The sequence below is a fragment of the Alosa alosa genome, chromosome 23 (genome assembly GCF_017589495.1).
Source record: "Alosa alosa isolate M-15738 ecotype Scorff River chromosome 23, AALO_Geno_1.1, whole genome shotgun sequence".
NCBI classification, from domain to species: Eukaryota; Metazoa; Chordata; class Actinopteri; order Clupeiformes; family Clupeidae; genus Alosa; species Alosa alosa.
Genome location: NC_063211.1, coordinates 9,541,497 through 9,566,389, shown reverse-complemented (window position 1 = coordinate 9,566,389; position 24,893 = coordinate 9,541,497). Strand labels below are relative to the sequence as shown.

General features: G+C 47.7%; 1 protein-coding gene across 1 annotated transcript in view; it reads left to right on the top strand.

Moving 5' to 3' along the window:
- LOC125288955 (WD repeat-containing protein 70) overlaps positions 1 to 24,893 on the top strand; it is a 58,527-nt gene that overhangs the window by 26,201 nt on the left and 7,433 nt on the right. The window contains exons 11-15 of the mRNA XM_048235670.1: positions 11,177 to 11,276; positions 12,680 to 12,764; positions 13,321 to 13,459; positions 22,524 to 22,665; positions 24,553 to 24,669. Of these exons, the coding sequence (XP_048091627.1) occupies positions 11,177 to 11,276; positions 12,680 to 12,764; positions 13,321 to 13,459; positions 22,524 to 22,665; positions 24,553 to 24,669 (583 nt within the window). The remainder of the gene's footprint in view (positions 1 to 11,176; positions 11,277 to 12,679; positions 12,765 to 13,320; positions 13,460 to 22,523; positions 22,666 to 24,552; positions 24,670 to 24,893) is intronic.

The following is a 24,893-nucleotide window of genomic DNA, read 5'->3' as shown; positions in this document are numbered from 1 at the left end:
GCTCTTCTCCTCTGTGCCCGGCCTCTGCTCTTTGTCTGAGCACCAGCAGGAAATTGCCAGGTGACTCGTTTCGGTGGAGAGCTCGGGGGTCAGCGGCGGAGCGGCGTAGCGGCTTTGGCACACTCCATTCCTCAGCCCCAGCTGTCACCCGCTGGCCTTACGCTAACCCCCCTCTCTCCTTTATTCTGCTCACACTCCGCACCTCACAGGATGGGAACGACTCGGGAGCTCTGCTGCAGGGTAGGTGGAGAGAAAAGTCTCCCGGACAAATTTTCCCAGGCCCCGAGTAGGTGTCCTGACTGATGCCCATCATGCTGAATTCATTTTCTACGTCATTAGCGTCCATTCTCACCACTTTCCCGAGGTGTTTGGAGTCTGTGAGTCAGTTTCACGCCGCCCCCTCCTCTTGTCAAGTCCTTCTGTCTTGTGCTAGCTTGAGTTATGCTATGATTGCACAGGCTTCCGTGTGCAAATCATCTTTCTGTCAAAACTTGCACTCTTGATGCAGACCCACACATTCATCGGACTGGCATGTAAACCTGCACGAGAATCAGTACAACGTTAATCCGCATGTCAGGAGGGATTATTGTCATTAAGAGAAGCCCTCAACTCGGACGGGGACTTTAATTGGTAGCAGGAATGAGAGGAGTTAATGCAGAGCATATGGTTTCTCTCGCTCTGTCCCTCTCTTTCTACCCATCACTTATTTTCCTTCTCCTCCTTCATTTGTTGTTTTCTCTGCCATGTCTGAATTCTCCTGGGATGTTTCTGATTGATCTCATAAGAGTCAGCTTACTCTCATTCCTCATATCCGGCAGGTCTGGTTCAACAGTGGACTTGAACTCCGCCTTTGCCTTTCTAAGAACGCTTTAACGAAGTGAAGTATAACAGTTTATTCCATATAAGTATTTCGGAACATTAAATCTCATTAAGTCTCAGATCAGGATCTTTTCTCCTCCCCAAAATACCAGCCATGATGAGACGCGTATGGTGTGTTTCTGCAGCGCTCTGGTACTCATATTCCAAGCGTGGAGCATAGTGTGCTCTGAGGCACGGCCTGTTTCAGATTGGCACAAGAGGAACAAGTACTTAAAAATGATGTAAGTCACTCCTGGTGGACCCTTACCTCTCTGGACAGGTGCTCCTTCCTCGCGGGCGTATTTATTTAAGCGCAGCCTCAAAGGCTGAGCTCTAACACTGTGCAGACTCTACGGGCTGGAAGACCAGGCCGTAACTTATCTCCGTTAAGATCCCCGCCACTGTCCCCAGGTGTCCCACATACCTCCGCCGATGGCTGTCTTCCAGCGCTATATGGGCTGAGGAGCTAAGAAAGGGGGTCACAAGTTTAAACGCAGCACTTTGGGGTGCTTTGCAGAGGCTTTTTGTCCAGGCCCTGGTTGAAGAGCAGTCCTCCAGGATTTTGCTAGAGCATGTGAAAGCCTTTGCCTCTTGGGGTGCAATCTAGCATTGTTTAAAAAAGGGTGGACGAAGATGCATGGAGGACAAGAGCTCTCCAGCAGCACCTGTTGATGGCAGGCGTTCACCAAAGTGAAGTACACACACACACACACATACACACACACACACACACACACACACACACACACACACACACACACACTCTCTCACACACACACACACACAACAGCCGTTGTCCAGAGACCAGTCCAGAGACCAGATGGGAGCGTCGCCTAGTGTGCAATAAGCAAGAGATAGAAATGCAAGTACATCATTTATTTGGTGAACGTATTGTGGTGGCATCCCTGTTTTATTCTATCCTCTACCACCCCAGCTGCACTCCCTTCAGTCCCAGCACCAGCACCTCCTCTCAGCCCACTGCAGCAGCCCGCATGAGCAGATTGTACAGCAATTTATTACTGCTTGTTCGCTCAGACTAAATATTTAACCAGCATTCCTCAGCAGCTAACAATAACAGGCTGCCCTTGTGGGGTAGGTGGGGATGGTGAAGACTGTGCTCCCTCTCTCAACTGCCCCACTCCTCCCCCTTCTCACCCCCAGACAGTTCCAGGTCAACGAGCACCCTTCTGCACCGAGCACCCCCAACACCCCCCCCATTTGACAGGTGTTGGGGAGAGTCACCAGGGAGTCCAGCAAGTTTGGTTTGTTCTGCCCCCCGTTGTCTCGTTTTCTCGTAATCGGCTGTAAATCTGGTGAATTGTGAACGCTGAATAAAACAATCCTTTACATGCACACTCATCCAATAAGTGGGATTTGGGAGGATTGGACCCAGGCTGGCGGTTGCCTCAGAGACAACCGCACAAGATGAGATCAGCCTTTGCCACTAGAAAGAAGCCATGAGACTCAAAAGAGCCAGGGGAAAAAAATGTCGTTCTTGTAAAATCAGAGGCTGGCCTTACTCAGCATAGTGTAAATGATCCACAGGATTGTGCTTAGAAGCAGTGAGAAATGTAAGTAGCTCACATCTACTTGAACCACCATTCATTTTCTCAAGAGCAGAAAATATGGACAGACAGAAGCAATCTGTTGACTGACCTCCATCTTGGACCTGGACTGAAGAGTAATTGGGAAGGACAGGCTTAGCTCTTGCAGAACGTCAGACAGCACTGATTGGGTCCTTTGATGGACCTCAGCAAGACTTCTTGGGGCGTGTGGATTGAGAGCTTTGGCCCTTTTGGGGGCATAGATTGCATGCTTGGTCTCAGAACCTTCATTCCACCGGCATTCCATCACTACCTTGCCTCTTTGTGGTTGCTAGGTAATGCGTCTTCACTCCTGAAGTCTTCCCGACTCTCTGATGACCTCAGTTCTGGAACACTACAACATTACAATACCATCTCATTTTGAACCTCCTCAATACACATCAAAGCCCTTAGCAATACAGACACTCTCACTTACTTGGAATCAAGCCTGTCTCCTCATCTGAGACAGTAAAATGGATCCAGATTAACCTGCATCTATCTGTGGTCATAAATAGTCATACGGTTCTTCCTGAGAGCACAGTCATAGCGTCCGTGTTTTATTTATAGGTCCTGCAAGCTCTAATGGTCGAGGTGGTGAAAGAAATCGGCCCATTCCCAGCGCTCATTCATAAAGTGCTTTGCTTTGGTGTGCTTCCCCTGTTAATCTTCTCTTCCTGCTCAGTTCCCCCAGCATGAAACCTAACCGGGGAGTCACTGCCAGACGCACACACACACACACACACACCCTGAGTCTCTTTCTTCTGTGCCCACTCATCTTTCAGGGCCATCACGAGAGAGTTTGCACATATTCAGCTCGGCCAGGGTGCAGGAGGCTTGTTTGGAGGGCTGGGTTGTGGCTTTGGTTGTCTGGGGTTTGGTTACATCCTCGGAAGAGGCCAGCGAAGATCTTATCCAAGCACAACTGTTCTTAACTATGTTAACCCAGTAGCATTACATAAATATAGTACAAGCACACACTCACACACACACACAAACCCAACACACACAGCTTTGTGATGACCTCTCTGAAGGCAAACCTTACCAAGTCAGTTCTGAACTCGTGCTGGTCCAGAGGATCAAGTGGCCAAAACCCCTCAACAGCTGCTCTTATCCTTCACTGGATATCACTTTGTGTGTCTGTGTGTGTGTGTTCCTGTGTATGAGACAGTTGATATGTGTATGCAAGTGTCTAGGTCTTCATGTTTTTATAGCATTTTATCAATGAATATGATGCATGAATGTAGCCATAATGTCATAATGAATTATGCATGGCCAGACTTTTTTGTTTTTCATTGAATTAACCCCCCAACCCCTTAAGACATTTATGTTCATTATCTTGACAAGGTGAAACATCCATATCTATGACTCAATTCTCAATTTTAAGAGAAAATATCTGAACATGTTTAGTGACAAGGTGTCACTAAACCGCGTGTGTGTGTGTGTATGTGTGTGACCGCATGTGTAGATGTGACTGTACATATCCGCTGACACCCTGCTGTGTCTCTCTCTCTCTCTCTGTATGTCCCCCCCTCATGCTCTCTCCTTGCCTCTCACACATGATCCCATGTCTTCATACTGCCTCCCAAACCACCAGGCTGTGGCTCCCCACCTCAAAAACCGACACAGTAAATCACCGCTGAGTTTACGCTGCTGCCAGAGGCATAGTGGGGGGACGATGTGGACGGAGTAGCCTACTTCTCCTCCCCCCGACGAGAAGCCAAGACCCTCATCTCACAGCTTGAGTGTCCCCCCAGCTGTGGAAGTTTGGGGTGGTGTAGGATTCGGGCGGCAGCTCTTGCCCCCAGGCTCTTTCACGCATCTGGGCGAGTTTGTTCACACTTGAGTCGTTTACTCAGGATAAGCTCATAAATACTGACGCGTCAGGCTTTTCCAGGCCCCCTCCAAGAGGCAGGCTCTGGGGCTCTCTTCCAAACATCTCAGCAGGCCCATCAGCTACACAGATCCCTCGGGCTGTCCTCAGAAGCCTCTTGGCTCAGATAGTGTGGCTTTGGATAGACATGGCATTATTTTAAACGAGGCTGGAAATGGAAGAAAAAGGAAGGGGAATGCTTCCCTTGTCAATAATGTTTGTTGCAGGAAAACTACAGGCTGCTCATCAAAATGCACCTCTAGGTCATACATGAAAATTGAGAATTGAGGCACACCTGTATGAAAAATAAGAGGTAACACTTTACTTTAGCTTTCAACATAAGAGTGACATGACATAACCCTAACCCTAACTTACTTGTTATGACATAAACTGAATGACACTTGACAGAAGCGAGTGATAGAAGTGTTATGTCATAAACATTTACATAAACATTTTTATAATGTTTATGACACGTTCATGACAGTGTCATGTCACTCTTATGTAAATTGTAACCAAATAATAAAAAAAAAAAACTTCAGTAAATACTGGCTACATGCCTACGTGTTTCAACTTTTAATCTTCATCAGGGCATCAGGGGTTGGAACTGTTTTTATTTCTAAAAGGGACTTCCATGTTTGTGAACAACGATTAAAAATGGCATTTCATGTGGTGAAAAGTTGTACAGTAGAACAACAGGCATAAAAATACTTGTACACATGATTCAAGTAGTAACCTTAGTCGACTATATTGGCTGACTAAATCCAAAGCTAAATAACTAGAGCTTTGTTGATGTAGTATACTGTGGGTGTAGTTTGTAACTTTCTTTGTTGGTTTGGTGCTCAAGAACATAGTGCATTTCTCATGCACCTAATAAATACTCTGTTCCGAACACTGACGTAGTCCCCGTTATCACTGACTTTGAAACACCTGTTGCTAAATTTTTTTTATGCTCTGGATGAAACTTTGCGAATTGTATACTTGATACAATCTTGTTGCGACCAATCTATTGCCAACCACAGACAAAAAAAACTCTCACTACACTAGATAAGCATGCGTCCATCTCACTAGACTAGATGCGCATTAGTCGATATCTCACTAGACTAGATAATGCATGAGTCGACATCTCACTAGACTAGATAATGGAATGAGTCGACATCTCACTAGACTAGATACGCATTAGTCGACATCTCACTAGACTAGATACGCACGAGTCGACATCTCACCGTTACAGTTACACTCATTTTTTTATCCTTCTTTTTCACCTCCTCATCGACATCTACAATGGAAATTCCATCCATGCAGCAGTTGCGGAGTCCCACAGCGGTCGCACTGGAGCTGGAGCGTGAAATCGGCTGTGTCTGATCCCTATCGGGGTGCTGGTGATGACAGGTGGAGCAGGGTGGGGAGGGTGGACCAGGGACCGGGAGACAGGGCTCACCTGTACTGATGGACCTCACTCTTCCAGCGCCCCCTCTCTCTCTCTTATTACTGCACTGCTCTCGATTTCTGTTCTCCTTTCCAGTGTGTCACTTTTCTCATCTCATTACTCTCTCCCTGTCTGTGTGTGTGTGTTCTCTCTCCTGTTTCTCACTCACTCCTGTTTCTCACTCACTCCTGTGTGGATAGTCGGGGTGAGATCAGATTTTGCCATGTGTCTCACAGAGGCGTCTGAGCGAAGCATAACCCAATTTCCATGTCTTGGGCTGGAGGTGTAGTGGTGGTCGTAGAACAGGTCATTGCAAGGGCACCACCTATGTGAAAAACTTCTGGTTTCATGTGCATTTGTCTAGGCCCACACTTTCCCAATGGTAGTAAAAATGATCTCGCATGGTCTGGTCAACTGAGAATATATTGAGCATGTTATGGTGAAGCCACATACAAATGGAGCCTTTGGACACATTCCAAGTTAAAGTAGAGTTTAATAATGTTTTGCTAATACTACTTTTCTGATATCAAAGCACCAATAAGTGGTTTTGTTCATTTGTCAAGTTCTCGAACATCTGGACTCAGCCTAGACATATCATTTGAAATAGGATTACAGATGTTTAAAACATGTCTTAATGCCGTGTCCACTTATAAAGGATGTACCATATCAAACAGAACACACCTTGAATCCTGAAGGAACCTTAATCCAGCCACACACTGGAACTATGGTCTGACTCCATTACGTTGAAAGCACGGAACAAAGAGGATCACACGGTTCTGGTGATTGGAAGCCCAGAGAACCTGAATACTACTCCCTTTTCTTCTGCATAACTTCGTTTCCCTTTCCCAAGAGGAAAATTAATTCTTGCTTATGATATTTAATGACTTTCCCCCAGCCCTGTCATTTGAAACATTACAACCCATTTATTAACCATCACAAGGGAGCAGCGAAGAACACTGTGCCAATTCTTTCACTCGTTCGCACGTTTCTGCCAGAATTTTCGCTCCGGCACCTGTTAAAAATTACGAACGTTCAATCACTCCCAACCCCCCTACTTCCCCGCCCAACACCCACCCATCAGCTACTTTGTGCCTAGTCAGGCCCCAGAGAGGAGAACTCGGGCAGACTCTTTCAAGTGAATGAGTGGCAGCAGGGCCCATTAGTGACCCCGGGTGTGGAGCCGGACTGATAGAGAGGGAGAGGGCCGCAGAGGCCGAGTGGGCCGCACTTAGAGGGGAGCGAGAGACGGAGCCGTTATGCAAAGTGTCCGACGTGTCGAAGAGAGCAAACCAAAATAGCACTGGAGAGGAGGAGAGGGAGGGAAGGAGGGAGGGAGAGAGAGAAGAGGGAGATAGGTGGAACGATGGGGGAAAGAAGGAGGGATATGGAGAGTGGAGAAAGAGGGGGGGTGAAAGGATGGAAGGGATGGATGAGGAGAAAATGGTGGGTGTAATCTTGTGACTGTGTGTGTGTGTGTGTGTGTGTGTGTGTGTGTGTGTGTGTGTGTGTGTGTGTGTGTGTGTGTGTGTGTGTGTGTGTCTTAGTGTCTTATCTGGCCACTGCAGGGAAATTACTTCTCTCCCCTGCTGTGGCTGAAAGTGCTGACAGTCTCAGTGCCTCACAACTCTGTCACTCTCCTAGTCGCTCTCGCACGTCACGCTCCTGCTCTCACTCTCTCGCGCACACACACACTCTGCTCTCTGTTCACTCTGTCCTTCCCTCACACACCAGTCTTACTCCTTCCTGCAAACAAGTTGCATAGACCCACACGAACACGCACACAAGTGACCATTTACAAATACAAAACTCATGATCATGTAAGTAGGACCATGAGCAAGACATAATAAATGAAACTCTCTGATGCTCCTTCTCCTGTTGCCAAAGAAAAGATTTATCCAGAAGGTTCCTATTAGATGTACCGAGCTACTGCTTCTCAGTTCACCAGATGTCCGATCTCTATTGTACCAGAGTCTACAGTCATCAGTGCCAAGTCAAATTCAGCGCCACAAGACTACTAACCTACCCTACTGCGTGCACTTGGCATCAACAGGATAGCTTATTAACAAATGATATGGACTTACGTGTAGATTCTGCAATATCTTAGCATGGTTGTATTTAAAACCCACACCCTAATCAGTTTACCTATGTTTGGGAAGGAAATTCAGACACATACAAATAAGTCGTGAACATATACATTTATGAGTCGTATACAGTGGATAGATAGATAATGCCTACTGCGTTTGGAGTGCTCTTTGTGTTTGAGTGGTTGGGCCTCAGTTGCACACTCTACACCCCCCCCCCACCCCTCCTTCTGTCCTATTCTTTCCATACAGTGAACTATTCTGTCAAAGTTGCATGCTGCTTGTCTCATTGTTATTATTCAAGAGCCTTATGAGATTGAGGGACCTCGCGTAAATATAACGTGCCTCCGCCGTCTGCCTGCCTCCCTCTCTGCTAAAAGCTTTAAAAGATTTATCGGAGTTTTTTGGCTGAGCTCGGCACAGGTAGAGACACGCATGTGGTCCACCGAGAGCGAGTGACGTGGGAGGGAGGGAGCGATCGAGCGAGCGAGTGAAGGAAGGAAACATTGCAATGATGAGTCTCTCTTGTTTGTCTCTGGCGATGACTAACTGCACGACATGTTCATGCAAACCCTTTCATCCAGTTGCGTGCTCGTGTCCTTTCTCTGCTGTTACGTGGAGTTTCGGCTGCTGCTGCTGCTGCTACCCATATGCTCACACAGGAAAAGTTAGTTTTGTTGCTGAAGCATGGCCGCCGCGCGCGCGACGCGACGCGCGCACGCGCGCGCACGCGCGACGCGCCGCGCGCGCGACGACGCACGCACGCACGAGACCACAACTCGCTTTTTTTATCCCACCAGCTGATTGTCTGTTTATGAAGGCAGACATTAGCCCACAGATAATGATACAAAGAAAACTTCACTTCAGAAGATTTCAGTATCTCCCCTGAAGATGGGTTGATGTGTTCTAGATTTTTTATTATGAAGAGAAAAGGTCATGTTTTTTTAGTGACTTTTAATGACTCAAATAACTTTGTCACAGGACGGTGATTCAATGATTATGCACACCTTACAGTAACAGCATTAGTGGCTGACGCAAGACTAATACAGCCGTGGGCAGCCGTGCAGCCATGCAGCCGTGGGCAGCCTACTGGTTAGGGCTTCGGGCTTAGAACCGAAGGGTTGCTGGTTCGATCCCCGACCAGTAAGAAAAATGTGGGCGGGGAAAGTGGTTGAGCACTGCTCTCCCCTACCCACATCCACGGCTGAAGTGCCCTTGAGCAAGGCTCCTAACCCCTCACTGCTCCCCGAGCGCCGCTGTAGCAAGGCAGCTCACTGCTCCGGGTTAGTGTGTGCTTCACCTCACTGTGTTTTTACTGTGTGCTCTGTGTGTTCACTAATTCACGAATGGGATAAATGCAAAGACAAAATTCCTTGTATACGCAAGTATACTTGGCCTATAAAACCGGATTTACGATTTACTAGTGTGTTTATGTGTGTATTTATATGTTTGGTGACAGCTGCTTGGGGACTGTGTGTGTTGTGTGAGCCATGACTTTGCTTTGCTGAGGACATGGTTCTTGTGTCCTGCCTCAACCTGATGAGCACTTTTACACCCCGCCCCCTCCCAAAAAAAAAAACCCCTACAAAACACTCTCTTTTTGACACATGGTATCTGCAAACATATGCACATAAGCACACGCATACTGACATACACACACACACACGCAAACCCACACACACACACACACTCTATGCCCTGTTGCCCTCAGAGACCATGGCCCCACTCTGTGGTCCCCTGTGTGATCTATAAATGCAGCACTCTCCCTGAAAGAGGAATCTGTTTTTATTGGCAGTTCCTCACCTCTCCACGTGCGTGTCTGGCATATATTTTGTTTTTTTTTAAAAAGATGGACCGTCGGTGTGGTGTCTCTCTCTCTCTTCCTCCCTCCCACGGGCTTCAGATCCACCACTCACCCCCTGGCCCCTGGCCCCTGGTCTTGCCTCGCCTCGTCTGTCGGCACGTGTGTCCTCTCTCTCATGTGTCATGTTTTGCCCTGTGCACTTACCAGCGGGCCATTGATTTTTAAAAAAAAAAAAAAAAAAAATGTATGGGCAGGGGGCGGTTTAGTGAAAGATCCAAACATCATCCAAAGCCCACTTTGAGCCCCTGCGAGACTGGCACGCGTCCAGCACAGAGTGTGGTCCCGTCGAGGCTTTGTAGAATGAGGAGACTCGCTACGTATGCAGTTGAGCCGTGAAGCTGTGCCTTAGCGGCCTGAGTTGCATTGTTGTTCCAGTAGCTCACAGACTGATCATGGCGCTTGGACCCCCCTGCTTGCCGTGTCCCCTATTCTCACTATGCTTGGGAGATTATTCTTTCAATTGCCCATAGAGTTGAGGAGGTGTAGTATGTTGCTACCTGCAGATGCCCTTGTCAACACCCTCATCAAGCAAAGCCGGATAGCCTAGCACCACTCAGGGTGATGACCGCTGCTAGTGTTTGTGGGAGTGTGTGTGCTCAGTGGTGGCAGGGCACTGGAGGCTGGTGAGGAGCTCTAAGAGGAGCCAATACACCCAGATGAGGCTGAGCTCTTTGAGAGCGTGATGACAGAGGGAGTATTAAACATGTGAGACACACACACGCGCACACACACACACAGACATGCATACACACACACACACACACACACACACACACACACACACAATATCAGTCAGTCAGTCACTCACACACACACTATTATGTCTATCATCAGAGCCCTGATGTGGGTTTAATGGTTTCTTCAATGCATTCTTGAGTCTCAAGTACTCATAAAGGTTATCATCTTTGTCAGATTTATGGCTGTATGTCTTTTAATGTGTTTCCCTCAAAGGCCTTTAGACATTATAGATATCTGAGTGGGACCGTGTAAGACCTCACGCACACACATGGAGCACAGTGCAAGTTCATACATAACGGCCCTTGAGGGAATTGATTGATTAGGCACACACCATTTAGGCTTTGGAGTCGAGCTCTATCCTAAACAGTTCTAAGCCTCACAGTTTGAATGTTTAAGAAATGAAGCTTTGTCATTCAGCATTGAAGGTCTTTGTATTGTATTTTTTTTGTTTTTTTGTAATATTTGATCAAACAATTTTCCTTGGCTTTCTTTAAGTTAATCAACTCGTGTGGTTTTCTGATTTCACACTAGGTGATCTAGGTGACCCAGCTAGACCTACTAACTGTTTATTGCTGCATTAACTGCTGCATTAACATGTCCTAGTCACACTCTACTTCTCATTTCCCCCCTTTTTTGTCAGTCGCTTTGGATAAAATCGTCAGCTTAATCATGACATGACGTTGTTTTTCAAGGCCCTTTAGGCGTCCTGATGGGATTGAAAGTCTAGTGCTCTGTCTCGTTCCTGTTCTCCTTCAGGTCCACACGAAGTTCCACTGTCGGCAGGCCCACACCCCAGGCTCTGACACCTCCTGTCTCACCTTCTCCTATGATGGGACCATCCTGGCATCTCGAGGAGGTGAGGTGGCATCACACACACAAACACGTGCACACACACACACACACGCATGCACACACGCACACGCGCACACACACACAGGCACAGGTATGTGCACAGACACAGACACACAGGTACACACACACAGACAATTCATTGTGCACCACTCCTCTTGCATAAACGGTCAGACAGATGGAGAGTAGCCAGGCCTGTGTGGAGGAGAGGAGTAGAGGACGGCTAGCTGTTAGATGTGAAATGCTCATATGTCACAAAGGGCCAATTGTTGCAGCAGCATAAGTGGCCGCCTTTCTGGACATACACACGCATGCACACATGCTCTCGAACTCAGGTCCACTTATGATATTCCAGAGTAAACACGCTCTCCCTTTCTCTCTCGAACGCAGTTTCTCGTAACTTTCAGGTGTGCCGGGACACACTCGCACACGTTCTGTTTTTCTTGTGCAAAATCATTCACTCAGTTAGTCTCGCTCACTCACACACCCACCGCTACTGTCTACATGTTTTCTCTTGCACACACACACACACACACACACACACACACACACACACACACACACACACACACACACACACAGTCTCTGACTTTCCTCCACTAGGGGATACGTCACTTCACAGTCTTCCGTCTGGAGTTCCCCCGTGACCTCCAGCACAATCCTCGTCTGACCCCTCCAGACAGACCCTGCTCTCTGTCCAACAAACCCCCTCTCTTCCCCCGACAAGCCTCCGCTCTCTCCCTAGAAAACTCATCTCTTTCCCTGACACACTTCTCCTCTCTCCCCGCCAAACCCATTTCTCTCCCCCCGAAAACCCCCGCTTTCTCCCCCCGACAAAGCCTCCTCTCCCCCCAAAAAAATTCGCTCTCTCCCCGACAAACCCGCTCTCTCTCCCCGACAAACTCCGGCCCTCTCCCTGACGCTGGCTCGGGTGAGTCACTCCTCCAGCACAGCGCCGGTCACGCCGTTGGCTCCCACACAATCGGCCTGATTCAGCCCCACCACTCGGGTTTGTGCTCCTCCAGAGTGACCTTATAGCACACAGCACGCCTCTCTCTCTTTATTTCTCTCTCTCTCTTTCTTTCTTTCTTTCTTTCTTTCTCTCTCTCTCTCTCTTTATTTCTCTCTCTCTTTCTTTCTTTCTCTCTTTCTCCCCCTCCCTCTTTCTCTCTCTCTCTTTCTCTCTCTCTCTGCCTCTCTCTCTCTCTCTCTCTGCCCCTAGCATCACTCAGCACTGGTCTGTGTGGAGAGTGCTGTGCGTCACCACCGGGCTAACAGAAGCAGAGCCTGTTGTGTCCCATGACGGGGGGGATGATGATGATGATGGTGATGATGATTATCACGGTGGCCGTGATTTTGGTGGTGTTTTCCGTACTTGTTTGTGGTGACAGCGGTGACTTTGTTTGGTAGGCGATGACACGTTAAAGACGTGGGACATCCGGAACTTCCGGAAGCCTCTGAACGTGGCAACTGGACTGAGCACCTTCTTCCCAATGTAAGTTGAATGACCTACAGTGTTAAGACGTAATGGTTGTGATAAATACTTCAGACTTCAGATTTAGGTGAATGTGAGAAATCTAGCTTGAAGCAAATATATGATGCTAAATACCAAATATAGTTGTCAAGCCTTAAAGAAGGTTCATAGTTGCCCTTAATGTTGTAGGGAAGTCTTCCCTATCATGTAGCCATCATATACCCAGATGATGCAGTCTGACCTTAGTCCCATGATAATTATGATAGTAAATAATTTATATAATTTATATAATAATGCCATTAAGAGCAACCTTGCCAAGGGGCTGTTTTAATTTGTAAGCTACTTTTTTCTCATAAGGCATTTCTCAATATGCATTATTTTCTGTAGTTGTGTTTTGGTGAACTTGTGAACAGTTATGAAACGTCATCCAGCACAGCCGAAGTACAGTTCCAATTCTAAAGTTAGTACTTAGTACTTAGAGAAATGCTCATGCATGCTGCGTGAATCACATTTTTCATGAGTGAAGTGTCCATTTTTAACTAGTACCCACTGTAGTTGCTGTATATGTTGCCTTTAGGACCGACTGCTGTTTCAGTCCTGATGACCAGCTCCTGGTGACCGGGACGTCAGTGAGAAAGGGTGAGGGCAACGGCAAGCTGGTGTTCTTCGACCGGGGATCCTTCCAGAAGGTCTATGAGATCGAAGTGACCAACGCTGTAAGTGTACACACACACACACACACACACACACACACACACACACACACACACACACACAGAAGTTGTGTATTGTTTATGTGGTGAGGACATTAACATGATAAATGCTAAAAGTCTACTGCGGCTAGTCTTTAGCCCTCAGCTGTTACTTGAAACTCCCTGACGGAGTGACGTTTTCTTTTTAAGACTTTCTGTGTCCGCTTGAGCTGAAAGTTTGAGCTGCACTTCCTCTTCCTCATTCTTCCAAATCATTTAAATCGGCCTGGCGGATTAGTCTGGCGCAGACCTCACAGCCAGCTGGATGGAGCTGGAGCTAATTTCAGGCTAAGGGGATGTTCATTAACCAAGAGCACATCCCATTTAAGAGGAACAAGAGTTATAGACATTCAAATTTCCGCCTCGGTTAAGCGGCAGTAATTTGACTTCACCTTTAAAAAAAAAAAACCCTAAGACCCCAAAGCTGCTTGAATGGTTACAGCCTGTTGTGCAATCTCAACAAAACGTTTTTGCCACTGAGTCACTGAATTGTGGGTGGACGAAGAGGCTGGGGCCATATGAGGAGTGAGCCTGTCCCCCAGCAACAAGGGTCCTGGTCAAGTGTGTGTCGTATTGTAGGTCAGCCAGAGTGGAGGACGGTGGCTATGTGATGGTCCTGAACGCCAGGAGCACACATGTGCTTGAGTCAAGGCTTCCAGTAAGAGAGTGTATGCTGGAACACACACACATACATACACACACACACACACACGCACACGCACTCTTACACACAGATACAAACACACACACACACACACGCGCGCACACACAAATGCGCGCACACGCACACACACACACATACACTCTAGCACACAAGGAGGCATTCATATGTAATGGCAACTTTCACATCAATCACAGCTAACGCTATCCAAAGTGTAGTTTGGGACCACGGCAGTTGCCAAACGTTCTGAAAGACTATGCTGAAAGATGCCACATTCTGTTTTTATTTGGTCTGAGCGGTTTTGAGAGAACAATTGAGAACAGCTGTACAGACAGGAAGAATCCTCCTGTGCAGCAGTCCTCTGGATGCTGGTTAACTCACCACCCTTATCTAGGCTGATGTTAGTGGTCATTTAGTGGCCAAATTAATACATTCTAATGATGCAGCTACACGACCTAGCACTTTTTTCCCTCATATTACCTTTTCCTGGCCCACTCCTGTAATGTACACTAATGCAGCCTTAATTTCCTCTGCACGGAGCCACATGTAGACTTGCTACTCCAGATTAGTTCTCATCCATCAACTCTTTAAAAGCCACTACCACTCGACCTCTGTGCCCTATGAGCATGGGTGTGCTAATTTATCAACACACATCACACACTCTTACATACATATATACATGCATACACGCATACACGCATACATACATACATACATACATACATACATACACACACACACACACACACACACACACACACACACACACACACACACACACACACATGCATACACACATACATACATACATACCGTACATACATACATACCGTACATACCACTGTTTCAGAGACCTAGAGAAATATAGGCTGTCTTGGAGAAGGTAATTTCTCCCATTGGTCTCCTCACCTCACCTCACCTCACCTCACCTCACCTCACTACACGTCTCCCCTCCATCAGAGTCCAGATGAGACATCTGTGAGAGATCTGTGAGAGATCTGTGAGAGATGAGACATCTGTGAGAGATGAGACATCTGTGAGAGATGAGAGATCTGTGAGAGATCTGTGAGAGATGAGACATCTGTGAGAGATGAGGGATCGGAGGCCCTTCCCTTCCTTCTCTGCACCACGTGGAAACATGAGTGGTCGACATGCACCCAGCCGACCCACACAAGCTATTTACTATGTTTACGCTTGCCCCCTCTCAACCCCGGGACCTTCCCCCCCCCCCATCCTAACCTACCCCAGTCAGCCAGGGGCTGCGTGCCTAAGTGCTGCCTTTATGAAGTGGTGTACCAGGCGCTGTCCTGGGAGGCAGAGCCACCAATCATTCCCAGTGTAAACACCCTCCATAACCTGGGCCCTGGGTCACGCTTTTGTCAGTGGAGGGCTATGCACTCTCAGCCGGTGCTGAGTAAATACTTCTGCAGGGGCACGTCTGATGGTTTTAAGACCAGGTTTAATACCGGGTTTAAGACGCGCTCAGGTGGGAATGTCAGGAGGCCTCAGAATGGTCCATAACTGTTTTGCTGCTCTTTGTTGATCCTTGTCTTAGTGGAATCTTATCTGAACATGTTGTATTGCAATTTATTATTGTAAATAGAGTATTGGCCAGCTTTTTTGTCTGTAAAACGATTTCCATGAAAGATTTGATGTGAAATGACTTTTCCCCATTTGTGCCGTGTGGCGCCTCATGTGGTGTGGATGGGAGGGTGAAGGGGCTGTCAGCTGGACACCACACACCCTTTCCACAAACTCTTAACTTGTACGTTCATTGAATTCTACACAGAATTTTAGAACCTTGAATTGTTGCGGAGCGGAATCTTATGTTAGAATGTTCAAAAACCCACACCTTTTTAGGGTTAACTTGCCCGTATCACTGCCCTTCTTGGAACATGAAACAGTTCCCTCCTCTTACTTCCTGACCCAAACACTTCAGGAAGCCCATATCCCAAACTAATGAAAACTTCTACCTGGCTCATATATGTTATGTATAAAAAAAAAAAACCAAGAGAGAGTAGAGTCAGGCTAATCACTAGTCTGGACTCTGTATACAGCGGTGTGTGTCTGGGCTTTATATTCGGGGCTTTTTAGGCAGGTTAAAAGCATATACAAGAGCGGGGCGGTCCCACCTCTTCTCCGACAGGACCCAGGTGCTCGTCGGGAGCGTCTGACAGCTCAGGCTCTCTGTGTGCTTCAGCGGCAGATTTCCAGAGCTGGAGAGGAATGCCAGAGAAGACACACACACACACACACACACACACACACACACACACACACACACACACACACAGACAGACAGACACCAGCCTCCACACTCCATTGCTCTTTGAAAAGAAGTTGGACGGAGAAAAAAAAGAATGAAAGTGATGTGCTAGCGGAGTTCTGGGAACTGTGCTGACAGGCGAGGCTCTTATCGGAGCCACTGCTATTGTTTCTCCTCTGTTGTTTGCCAGTGGAGGGATTCCTTCGGATTTGCACAAGGAGTTGAAGGGGCTTGAGTGGCAGGACCACACATTCACTTCCTTTTACTGTGCCACACACACTTTTTAGTGTGTTTTTGTGCCGTCTTGCCACTGTAATACACACCTATTGCTGTTAGTGAATGTGTGTGTGTATGTTGTCTGTATGCTACTGTGACCTTGAATTTCCCCTAGAGATCAATAAAGTATCTATCTATCTGAAATAGAAAATATATACATTAATACTACACACACACACACACACACACACACACACACACACACACACAGTACACAACCAAACTGCTATTTTCTTTGAGAGAAATGGTTATATCTACAGTAGGGTTACATCTCATGTTGGAGTGTAAACTGTGAGTCATTTGGCCATGTTTACATGGATAGTTTATGTCATTCCGATTGAAACTATTCTGATTTGTGCCATCTGTTTACATGGGGTACGTTCTATTCTGATCAGGTGTTCTCAAGTCACTTTAGAATCTTTGATCGGAATAGCTGTTGTTGCCTGCTTTTCCTTGAGAAGATACAGCAGGCCATCCGATTGACTGTTAACATTCAATTTAAATTAAATTTTACTTATAGAGCGCCAAAACATTACACATGTCTCATGGCGCTTTACAGAGTGTTACAAAATCAGAGAAAAGAAAATAAGGCCCATGGGTAACAGGGGCGAGGAAAAACTCCCTAGAATTGGAGATACATACAGGAAGAAACCTCGAGCAGATCCACGACTCAAGGCTCCACCACCTCTTTCCGATTAAAATTCTGATTGGATCAGGCATTTTTATTCCAATTGCAGTGTTTACAGCGGGGAAAATAAGTATTGAACACGTCTGTTTTTTTCAGTAAGTATACTTCCAGTGAGGCTATTTGCAAATTAATTTTTACCAGATATTAGTATTAGGTAATCCACACATATAAAAAAATCCAAACATTAATGTCCATAAGTAGAGTTATGAGTAAAAAAGTGGAATGCCACAGAAAAAAGTATTGAACAAGCCTGCTGAAATGTCTTAAATACTTTGTGGAAAAGCCTTTATTTGTAATGAGAGCTTCAAGGCATTTCCTGTATGACGAAACTAATCAGTCGCAGTATTCAGGTGTGATTTTGGCCCATTCTTTTAATAGTCTTTTAATATTGAAGATTCCAGTGGTCCCTCTTGTAAATCCTGATCTTTAGGTAACTTCCAAAACTGTTCAATTGGATTCAGGCAAAGTCAAGTATAAAGTAAGTATAAGTATATATACTCTTTTGATCCCGTGAGGGAAATTTGGTCTCTGCATTTATCCCAATCCGTGAATTAGTAAAACGCACTCAGCACACAGTGAACACACAGTAATGCATACGGTGCAGTGAGCTGCCTGCAACAACAGCGGCGCTCGGGAGCAGTGAGGGGAGAGGTGCCTTGCTCAAGGGCACTTCAGCCGTGCCTACTGGTCGGGGTTCGAACCGGCAACCCTCCGGTTACAAGTCTGAAGCGCTTACCAGTAGGCCACTGCTGCCCCTTGTTGTTGTTGTCTGTCACATGCAAGGCACTTTTTGGGGGCTTTATGCCTTTAATAGAACCGTCGAGAGAGTGACAGGAAGCAAACGGTAGAGAGATGGGACGGGACCGGGAAATGACTCTGGTCGGATCGGGTCCCCGTGGGCATTTGGACCCAAATATGGTATGGGCGCTGTTACCGTTTGCACCACGGAGGACACTTGGAAGACACCATGGAAGACACTTTTTAGGGTTCCCCCTATTGGAGTACACAGTGCCAGTTCAACACCATTACATCTGAGGACGCCTTTCTCAGAATCCCTTTCTAGTTCCTGGTACCCGCGGGCATTCTGGCATGACTGGGTGTGGCCCACACAGGCCCTGTTCTGCCCTGTTCTGCCCTGTTCTGCCCTGTTCTGCCCTGTTCTGCCCCGTTCTGCCCCGTTCTGCCCCGTTCTGCCCCGTTTGGTCTCCTCGTGGCTCTGTTTGTGAGGACCTGTAACCCAGGCAATGCTGATGGGCTGTTTGACACATGGCCTTTTGGTTGCCACTGAAGTAACGCTCCTGGCTCCAGGCGCAATGGCTTACAGATTCATCAAAGCCAGGCTCGAGTGGTATGCATACAGACACACACACACACACACACACACACACACACACACACACATAGGGGAGATGCTTATGTATTGCGTAGTTGTCCCCTTTTTTGTTGATAATGTGTTCTGTTCGTGCAAGGGTCCTCAGCTGGGCAGAATGAGTGGTCTGAGAGGGGCAGGATTAGACTGCTACATGTCATCCCAACCTCGCAGGGATTTTCTAGATCTTTCTAAATCAGCAATTACGGCAACCACATGCTCCGAGAGAGCAGATTAAAGCTTTCCTACATCCCGTTAAGTAAATACGGCTGAGGGGAGAAGGGGGAGGGGGGGTATACCCCCAATGCCCCCCTGCCCTACAGCCAAACCCTGTCAAGTGCAAGCAGTGGGGGTGAGGCCAAGTTCCGCATGCACCCAGTAAGTCGCTTTGGTTAAAGGGGTGTGGGCCGTGTGTGTTCCGTGTGGGCCGTGTGGGCCTATATTCTGTGGGTGGGATGTGCCACCCCCGGTCCCTTCGGGTGCTCTCAAGACTGAGTGGGTGTCGTCATCGCTGGAGTTTAGGTTCGCCAGTGGATCAGCTGCCGGATTGTCTATCTTTTGGTGAATTGCTTTCTCAGTATCCAGCGGTGGTTGTGACACTAGAGTGAGTGAGTGAGTGTGTTTGTGTGTGTGTGTGTGTATGGTACTCCAGAACGTAGGGTGGCAACTGAACAGCTGGATGTTAAGCAGCTTTCCAACCCCCCCCCCCCCCCATGACCAGCCAACCAAAACCTTTGACACACTCACTTTGTCGCGCACACACACACACACACACACACACACACACACACACACACACACACACACATGCATGCACACGCAGTCACACACACACACACGCACACGCATACACACATGCATGCATACGCATAGGCACAAACACACACAAGCATGCACGCACACACACTCACACATGCGTACACACACACACGCGCGCGCACACACACACACACGTACACACACTGGTCAGTTTTTATCCGCTTGCACCAGGTGGACACTGGACACACATCTGCTAGGATTGGACAGTTCCCAGCTGTTACACTGTGACATTGCTAAGCATGCATGCGTGTGTGTGTGTGTGTGTGTGTAAGGGGTGAAGTGCTGTAACAGAGTTCTGGTAATATATACTGTAGCTTACTGTAGTGGATGAGATCACCCTTCCCACCATCCAGGTCTCGGTGACGAGAAGCGTTGACCCCCATTACGGTCAGAGAGCACATCGCCTACTCCATTTTAGTGATGACCTCAGGTCTCGCTATGACGGTGGTTAGTGCTGAAATATGCCTATGACGTACTGTATTGCACTGTAGTTTGAGATGTGGAGTGGAGAGAGTTGTTCGGGCTATTTTTGTCAATGTAGTGCTCAGTAGAAGCGTGTGTTGCGTGTCATTCAAGTGTGTGTTTGTGTGTGTGTGTTTCTGTTTCTGTTCTAGTCTTGTGTGTGTGTGTGTGTGTGTGTGTGTGTGTGTGTGTAAGTGAAATATACATGATCCCACATGCTGTAAGCCTGTGAAATTTGCATGCATTGTCTCTAGAAAGCGATGTTTGTATAACGATACTCTCATCACAGTGAAAGCTGGAGCTTAGTGGAGTTCAAGGTCTCTCCCTCTCTCACACACACACACACACACACACACATCCACATGTGCAGCAACCAAACCAAACACACCAATCTCTCTGTTGCACACACGCATATGCACACACAGAACCAGCACACAGCACATCACTCCATTGACTTATGCAGCCAGTGCTCTCTCCCCCAGCGGGCTCTCTCTCTCTCTCTCTCTCTCACACACACACACACACACACACACACACACACACACACACACACACACACACACACACGCAACCCTCTGCCATACACACTGCAACTTTTCAATCACACACACTAGTTATTTCTCACACACACATGCACATGTGTGTACGACACGTTGGTGCACATACATGAACACACATACACACACAGACAGAAAAGGCATATGCACCCAACCCCACACACGTGCACACACACACTAAGGCTTATACACACTCACACACACACACACACACACACACACACCTAAACACATGGGCGACCACAGGCCCCTTTGGCAGTGGTCCATCTGTCACACAGAGACTGAGCGATTCAAGCCGCATCCCAACAGCCTAATATAGTCAACCAGTCCAGAGAGAGAGACCACGAGGGTGTGTGTGTGTGTGTGTGCATGCGTGTGTGTGTGTGTGAGCAAGCGAAAGCCCACTGCTGAAACTACCACCCCAGCATATTTGCTTTCTGAGATCTGTTCTGAATCAGTTTTTCTTTTCTTGTTGTTATAAAGGCTGTTGGGAGTGCTGATGGAAATATAATCTATTGTCAACATTATAACTGCTTTGCTTGTTACTTCACTGTGCATTTGGGATTTTAGGCACAATGACAATAAATCAACAATAATTTCTCCCTCTCCCTCTCACTACCCTCCCCCCTCTTATGTGTCTGTGTCTGTGTGTCTGTCTCTGTCTCTGTCTCTGTCTCTGTTTCTGTTTCTGTGTGTGTGTGTGTGTGTGTGTGTGTGTGTGTGTGTGTGTGTGTGTGTGTGTGTGTGTGTGTGTGTGTGGTTCGATGCCTGTGTGTCTCTGTCTCTGTCTCTGTCTCTGTCTCTGTCTCTGTCTCTGTCTCTGTCTCTGTCTCTGTCTCTGTCTCTGTCTCTGTCTCTGTCTCTGTCTCTGTCTCTGTCTCTGTCTCTGTCTCTGTCTCTGTCTCTGTCTCTGTCTCTGTCTCTGTTTCTGTTTCTGTGTGTGTGTGTGTGTGTGAGTGTGAAAGCCCACTGCTGAAACTACCACCCCAGCATATTTGCTTTCTGAGATCTGTTCTGAATCAGTTTTCTTTTCTTGTTGTTATAAAGGCTGTTGGGAGTGCTGATGGAAATATAATCTATTGTCAACATTATAACTGCTTTGCTTGTTACTTCACTGTGCATTTGGGATTTTAGGCACAATGACAATAAATCAACAATAATTTCTCCCTCTCCCTCTCACTACCCTCCCCTCTTATGTGTCTGTGTCTGTGTGTCTGTCTCTGTCTCTGTTTCTGTTTCTGTGTGTGTGTGTGTGTGTGTGTGTGCAAGCGAAAGCCCACTGCTGAAACTACCACCCCAGCATATTTGCTTTCTGAGATCTGTTCTGAATCAGTTTTCTTTTCTTGTTGTTATAAAGGCTGTTGGGAGTGCTGATGGAAATATAATCTATTGTCAACATTATAACTGCTTTGCTTGTTACTTCACTGTGCATTTGGGATTTTAGGCACAATGACAATAAATCAACAATAATTTCTCCTCTCCTCTCCTCTCCTCTCCTCTCTCTCCTCTCCTCCCTCTCCTTTCCCTCCTTCCTTTCCTCTCCCCTCACCTCCTCTCCTTTGCTATCCTCTCCTCCTCCCTCCTCTCTCCTCTCCTCCTCCTCTCCCTTCCCTTCCTCTCCTTTCCTCTCACCCCCTATCCTCTCCTCCTTTGCTCTCCTCTCCTCCTCTCCTCTCCTCTCCCTTCCTCTCCTCTCCTTTCACATCCTCTCACCCCCTATCCTCTCCTCTTTTCCTTTCCTCTCCTCTCCTCCTTTCCTCTCCTCCTCTCCTCTCATATCCTCTCTTCTCTTCTCACATCCTCCTCTCCTCTCCTCTGTTTTTCTTACACCACCACACACACACTCTGTCCTCTCCTCTCCTCTCCTCTTCTCCTCTCACCTCCCCTCTTCTGCTTTCCTCCCCATTCCTACCCTGTCCTCTCCTTCTCTCTTACACTCCCCCCCACACACACACACGCTGTCCTCTCCTCATCTCTCCTCGTCTCCTCCAGGGGGGCCAAGCTGTGTGTGGTGAAGAGCAAGCGGAAGGAGAAGCAGGCCGAGACTCTGACGCAGGACTACATCATCACCCGTGAGTGGCCCCTCCTCCTCAGCTATCACTCAAATGTGCTGCGTGGCAACCGTTGTCCCCACAACCCATCTGTCACCACTAAAGTGCTGATGATGCTAGTAGTGGCGGTGGTGTGTGTGTGTGTGTGTGTGTGTGTGTATGGGGTCACTGTGATATAGATCACGGAGACGCACACACGCACACAATGCAAGACACCCATACAGCACACACACTACACACACACACAATGCACAGGGATGCATGCATTGCCCCCTTTTGAGCTGTGCTGGCCCCATTAGCTAAGGATGGGTGCTGGGTTGTGGGGGTGGGGCTGTTATAGGAAAGAATGAAATGATGAGTGACTAGTAATGATGGAGATGGTGGGGGTTAGTGAGAGGGGGTTAGGAGAGAGAGAGAGAGACTGTGTGTGTTTATGAAATAAGTAGTCCGCTTGCCCTGCAGGGTGCCAAGCCATTAGCAACTGGTTTTTCCTGTTGCCACTCTTCTGCCACGCACCTCACTCACTCTCTCTCACACACGCACATACACTCGCTCTCTCTCACACACACACATACACTCCCTCTCTCTCTCACACACACACACAAACACACTCAATTACACCCCATACACAAGCTGCATGATCACAGCACACATCCACACATACCCCCTCACACCCATGCCTGGTACGCATGATCTCACACACACATACACATCCCCTTCCCATGTCCAGCTTGCGTGATCACACACACACACACACACACACACACACATCTGCACACAGCACTCAAAAATAGTCAGCTCAGGCCTGCATGATCACTCACACACACACACACACAAACACACACACACACACTCCAAGCTCCACCTGCTTCTAACTCGTGGCATTTCTAATGCACTTTAATCACCCTGCTCACATGCCCCTTGGTGAGGCCAGTGCTCGGTCAGCGCGCCTGCTTAACTGCCCACACTTGCTCTCAACGCTGCGCTGACATTTAGCTAGCACTTTGCCCGCCCCCCTAGCCAAACGCTGAGGCCAGTCTGTGACGCGGACTCCTCGCAGCCGGTGGAAAAATCGCTGGGTGACCGGTAGCAGGTGAATGATGGGCAGGTGAAAAAAGAACGCCGAGAGATGGAACGATGGAGGGGCCTGTCACCGATAACCTTTTTGCCAAATGACGCGTGCCATGCGCGAGTGAACGGCCCAGCGAGGAATTAACAACCCCGCCCGCACTGACCGCCCAGCTCTCCGAATGGAAAATCGCTCCATCTGGCCAGCTGTGTGTGTGTGTATGTATGTGTGTGTGTGTGTGTGTGTGTGTGTGTGTATGTATGTGCGGGTCTCGTCCTGGAGTACTGGAGTCTTTCGTTCTCTCTCTCCCTTTCTCTCTCTCTACACACACACACACACACACTAATTGGTAAAGCGTGAAAGTGTGTGTAAATAACGGCAACACATCCGCTCCTTAAGTAGATTACTACCTGTCTGGTTGCTGTGGTGGCCTTTGAAGTGGAGGAGTCTTGCTTGTGTGTGTGTGTGTGTCTGTGTGTTTATGTTGTGGTTCATGCGATGTGTATATGCTCCTGTGGCTGATGACCATGTGCTGTGACACATGCTGATATGAATGTGTGTATGTGAGGTTAGGACAAACATGCAGTGTGTGTGAACTGTCCTGATCTTTGCATGAGCATGTCTTATTGTGTCTAGATATTGTGTGCCGTGTATTCATGTTTGTGTGTGTGTGTGTTTGTGTGCATTTGATCTGTTAAACTGAGGTGGTGGTTGTGTTGGGTTGTTGATGTTGTTATTATTATTACGATTATTATTATTATTATTGCTGCTCACATGATGTTATTGACACTCCTGTGTGTGTGTGTGTGTGTGTGTGTGTGTGTGTGTGTGGCGCGCAGCTCACGCGCTGCCCATGTTCCGAGAGGCCCGGCAGCGCAGCACACGGAAGCAGCTGGAGAAGGACCGTCTGGACCCGATGAAGTCCCACAAGCCCGAGCCGCCCGTCTCTGGGCCAGGTGAGTCCCCTGCCCCCTCTCACCATCTCCAAAGGCCCCTGCCCTTCCTCTCACTCTCTCTCAGATGGATGCTGCTCTTTCTGTCACTTTCTCACACACACACACACACACAAACACACTGCTCTTTCTGTCACTTTCTCACACACACACACACACAAAAACACACACACACACAAAAACACACACACAAACACACTGCTCTTTCTGTCACTTTCTCACACACA